The sequence below is a fragment of the Pavona decussata genome, unplaced genomic scaffold (genome assembly GCF_977016875.1).
Source record: "Pavona decussata unplaced genomic scaffold, jaPavDecu1.1 SCAFFOLD_217, whole genome shotgun sequence".
NCBI classification, from domain to species: domain Eukaryota; kingdom Metazoa; phylum Cnidaria; class Anthozoa; order Scleractinia; family Agariciidae; genus Pavona; species Pavona decussata.
In genome coordinates this window covers 377501-382500 of record NW_028145622.1, presented here as the reverse complement: position 1 = coordinate 382500, position 5000 = coordinate 377501, and the positions used below count along the sequence as shown (strand labels likewise).

The following is a 5000-nucleotide window of genomic DNA, read 5'->3' as shown; positions in this document are numbered from 1 at the left end:
GCCCTAGGTATGCGCATCCCCAACTGCATCCTTCCTGCGGCATCACTTGTCTTCAGCTTCCCCTCTATGGAGAGTCCCAATGCTCCACACACCCCTGTATGTTGTCTATACTATTTCGTATAACCACTAAGTTTACTTACAGTTCATCACTGACATGTTCTGGTTGACTCATGCGATACTTGTTCACCTTCAGTTCATACACAACTTTCCACTCATTCCAACCAGGGTAGGGTACACCACCTACAAGAGATATTGTAGATTCTACTATCATTTCATGACAAACGTCTTTAATAATAAAGAATTCATCATCCTACTGTTCTATTTAACAGGTTGCAGATTAGTAGCACAAAGCAGCAGGCATAAAACAGTTTAAAGGAATGTTTAGTTTATTTTAGTTTATTGTAATTCGTCACAAAGAAATAAATACATAAGTTGACATATGACTTTAGAAAAAGAAGAATAATAACAATGCTGTGGCGTGAGCGGGGAGACGAACAGGGCAATTAGGGAACTTAAACAGCGACTATGGCGACGTGTACAACTGACACAAGAATACGACAAAACAATTGGTTTAATGAGGAAAAACAATCACTCTGCGCGTACGTGAGTTTGGCTCATTTCTTTGGCCTCCTCTACAAATCATCAACGTGAAATGACCAAATATGACATGTTGTGGAGAAGTTAAGAACACGACGGGAAATTGTTCTTTCCTTCAGTTTTAACTTAAGCACCGTTGCTACCAATCTAGTTCCTTGGAATAGTTCGACCACATTGCACCGGTTGAACGAGTTGGGATAGTCGGGCGTCGTACGTGCAATTGGAGTAACGTGAATTTATATTTTCAATTGAAGTTGTCTTTGGTGTTTGCCGTCGTTTTTGCTTATTGTCCCCAACTTTCAGCGTCGTGAGATTTAAGCATGCAGGTTCCAGTGTAAACATTTAGCTGTTAACTGCCAAAATGACACTTAAGAAACGGTTATTACATTTTTCAAGCAGCGAGTAGTTCATTGGTTAGGTTTATAAAATGACAGTAAGTGAACCTTAGTGAATGGTGGATCTATTCCATAAGAAATGACATTGATCGTCACGTCTTCCTGTAGTTAAATCTCTCATAGCATTTGCCAGCAAGTAAATTATGAACACAGTGAGTTTGATTTGCTCAAGGAAAGTGGTAAGTGTAGACATACCTAAGGTATAGATCTCGTATAAAACAACTCCGTAAGACCATCTGTTGATACAATAAAACAAAAAAAGTATATAATAAGTGTTGCTCTTCTTTTCGGCAAAATACAGGTTCATACTCAATTGTAGCCTATTAAAGGGGCAGTGTCACCGATTTTTTGTGTTACCTTGAATAGCCAAAAAGCATATTTGAATCGATGGAATCTTCAAAATAATGGTTTAGTTTTGTTAACAATGCACAGACACTAGTATTAATTATCTTAGACTAGGGATGGCTTAAAGATGGAAATGGATTGCAACTTGAAAAAATTGGCCATTTTTTTCAAGTTCCTCTTGTGTATTGTAGAGAAATCGTCAAAAACTGCTTATAGTTTGTTCGTCCCTCGATAAATCGCTTAATACTTTTTTCCCGGTGCTCTAACAGCAACTTCATGTTTTCCGAGCACTTTTGATTTTTGGCCCTGACAAAACGGCTCAAGTAGTAGTATCACAGTCCTTCTAAATGTTTGAGAGTGGCAATTGAATTTGTTTTTATACTTAATTGTATGAATAAGCTACCAAAACTTGTTTTATAGGTTCAGCAAAAACCGAATTGGACGTTTGCAGCCGACGATTTTTTTTTTTTTTTTTTTTTTTTTTTTATCTTATGGGGTTGTTAGTTTTGATTCATCCAAAAACTTACACGTCACTTTTCTCAGATACTCTCACATCTTTATCAGGTGAGTCGTTAAACAAGTGCTCAGGGGCCGTCCATTTGATTGGCAAGCGGCCCTGTTGGATGAAAAACACACACAAAACTATAATATATTTAAAAGTATGGGAAAATTTATATTACGTACACTTGTGTTTTAAGTTCAAGTTAAAGTGAAAGCTCAACGCCGATTCTATTTCACCGCAAAAAAATTACCACAAACATTTGCTTGAAGGAAAGAAATGAAGTGACACCAATTTTTGTATTGTGGAACTGGATTTCACGAAAGTAAAGGGGCCATATTTTGTGAGGCTTTATAATCACGGTTTGGAGTAGGGTTCAGAGACTTCGAAATCCATTTCCGCTCTGTTGTCTCTTTCGCTCATTGAAATTCTACGGCTCCTATGAACCATCTGGTACCGGCAATGAAATAAGAGAAATCAATGTCAAACAGAATTTCCGTATCACATTTATTGTCCCCAAATTGCCGTTTTTATTGACAGGCAGAGACCAGAGTCCATCGAGCTAATGTTTAAGTCAACAAGCTCACTTTACCTTATTTTACTATGGTAAAAGCATTTATCTGCAGTAAGCGAAGTGTAACCTCAACCAATGTATTCTTACCTTCCGAATGGCAGTGCAGTAAAGGTACTGATATTTATCTCTGATTAGCGCCAGACCAAAGTCTGTGATTTTACAAATCATTCCTTTACCTACGAGAACATTACGAGCTGCAAGGTCACGGTGGAGAATCTAATAATAGAGAGGGAAATTAGAGTAATTTTATTGGCAGCAGAAATTAATATGTATCTACACCGGATACACAATTATTCCACATTGTGCCAAACGCTTTTAGTTCATATCAATAAAACCACACCACCACCACCCCCAAAAAAGTTAAGTCAGCTAAAAACATGTGGGCATAATACAAACAAAATACAGAAAAATGTTATTTTGAAATTTTTGTAAATATGGGTGAACAGGTGAAAAAAAAAGCCAAACCTTAGTGATGCGTGGAGATGCCATGAATGAGACAGTAAAGAGTGTTTCTGTCCCTTCTGTCGTGATTTAATGGTTCGAATTTCGGATATTAATACACCATTCATAACAGAACTTGAACATGGAGCACGTACCTTTTTAGAAGCTAGGAAGCTCATCCCGGAAGCAACCTGCTGGGCGAAGGAGAGGAGCTCATATGACGTCACCTCCTGCTCACAACTCTCTGAGCAGCTGTAGTATTTATCCTCCATACCTCGGCTTTTTCTCAGGTAGCCAAGTAAATCCCCATATGCCACATACTCCAGAATCAACATCATTGGATCTTAAAATAAAGGAATAAACAATCAATTTATTTTTGTTTCATTTTTTTTTAAATAAATTTTTGTTAACTATAGAATACTAAACTCTACTTACAATACTAACCATACCAACTTAGGATACTAACCTAAATTACAAAAGAAGTAGATAATAATAATAATAATAATAATAATAATAATAATAATAATAATAATAATAATAATAATAATAGTTACAATATTAAATTAAATGCTACTACTGACAGGTATGACTATTTTAAGACTTACAATGAAATACAAATCCACTCGAAATTACTACTAAATACTATCGTAATAGAGACCATATTAAATTAAATGCTTCTACTTACACTTACAATATATAGTTACACAATAGATTAGTTTCAATATTAAAATTAAATTAAAAGCTGTTACTAACGAAGTAAAGAAAAAAAAAGAGACTTACAATAGGTTACAGTTGCACTTATGAATGAAAATATTACACAAAAGTTTGTTTGTAATGTAATTCTTCACTTAAACTGGGGATAGTACCCACTTTTTCTTAAAGAATTTTGTGTTACTGATCTTTCTTTCGGTTTCATATTTTATGACTATTTTACATTGAAATCCTTGGATTTTTGGTTGAATCAGGGTTCTTCTACAGTCCCATAGAAACAGTTTCTCAATTATTATAAAGTAATTCAGTAGGTTAAGTAAAGGGCAATCAATTTATTTCGGCCAATATTAAAACTAGTACCACTAGTGCTTCTTCAGAGTTACAATGAGAAAAAATAACGGCTCTCAAAAGTTTAATTTTGAACGCAAATATAAACGGTGTTAATGGTTAACTATTGTACATGACATAGCGTAAATAACGGTTCATAAGATACACATAGGTTACATAGTTGACTTCAGAGTTACAATTGAATATAAATCGTTGTGGCGGTCCTTTGAAATTGCTTATAATATCCAGTCTTTTTAGGACCGCCTATGTCATAAGTCCATTCTTCATTTTCGGAAAGGATATATTTTGTACTTCTTAAAGTGATTGCAATAACTTGACTTGCGCATCCTGTCTGGGTATAATTTCTTGCGTCATTATAGCGCTTGCATAAGCGCACACATACAGAGTGACCACCATTTTTATTTCATGTATTTTAAGACAATAGTATACTTTCAGTGCTTTGTCTAAATTTGAAATATTTCTCATTATTCCGTTTTGAAATATTCTCATGGAATTACCACAGCAATATGTTTTCTGCTGTTACAAGAAGAATGAAATTTCTTTACGTACTTCCTAGGGAAATAGCGTGAAAACAGGCATAGTGAATTCCTCTTGTTTTAACGGTAGTTTCTTAATATACTCAGTGGACGTAATAAGAAATTGTGCAAAGCTCTAACACGAAATTTCACTGCACCTTCTATTTGGATGGAATTACCTTAATTCATTTTCCAGAATAGATATCAAAATTGTGCCTCAATACCGTAACAGTAATGATTTCTTACTGGAGGTTGATACGCATCCCAGAAAATTGACAATGTTAGGATGCCTGTCTCCATCCAAAGATTTTCCCAACTCAATTTCTTGCGCCAGTGATTCCTTCTCTGTGTTTGAACTGTTATCTGTGAATGATATTATTAATTAATTTATTAACTAATTTACTTACTGAATATAAAGTAAAAATATGAAAGTGATTAATCAATTAAACAAGAAACTTTGTTCCACAATGACTCTCTTCACCCAAGTGTATGAATGAGTACCGGCGATATACTGCTGGTGAGGTTCCTTGTGAGAAACTAGCATCCCACCCAAGGAGGAGTGGTGATACGCCGAA

General features: G+C 35.2%; 1 protein-coding gene across 1 annotated transcript in view; it reads right to left on the bottom strand.

Moving 5' to 3' along the window:
• Window positions 1-5000, bottom strand: part of LOC146459682 (proto-oncogene tyrosine-protein kinase receptor Ret-like) — a 14057-nt gene that overhangs the window by 3464 nt on the left and 5593 nt on the right. Inside the window, exons 6-11 of the mRNA XM_085089165.1 lie at window positions 4672-4788; window positions 3007-3194; window positions 2498-2626; window positions 1865-1953; window positions 1188-1228; window positions 141-240 (exon numbers count right to left, since the gene is read on the bottom strand). Coding sequence (XP_084945291.1) covers window positions 141-240; window positions 1188-1228; window positions 1865-1953; window positions 2498-2626; window positions 3007-3194; window positions 4672-4788 — 664 coding nt within the window. The remainder of the gene's footprint in view (window positions 1-140; window positions 241-1187; window positions 1229-1864; window positions 1954-2497; window positions 2627-3006; window positions 3195-4671; window positions 4789-5000) is intronic.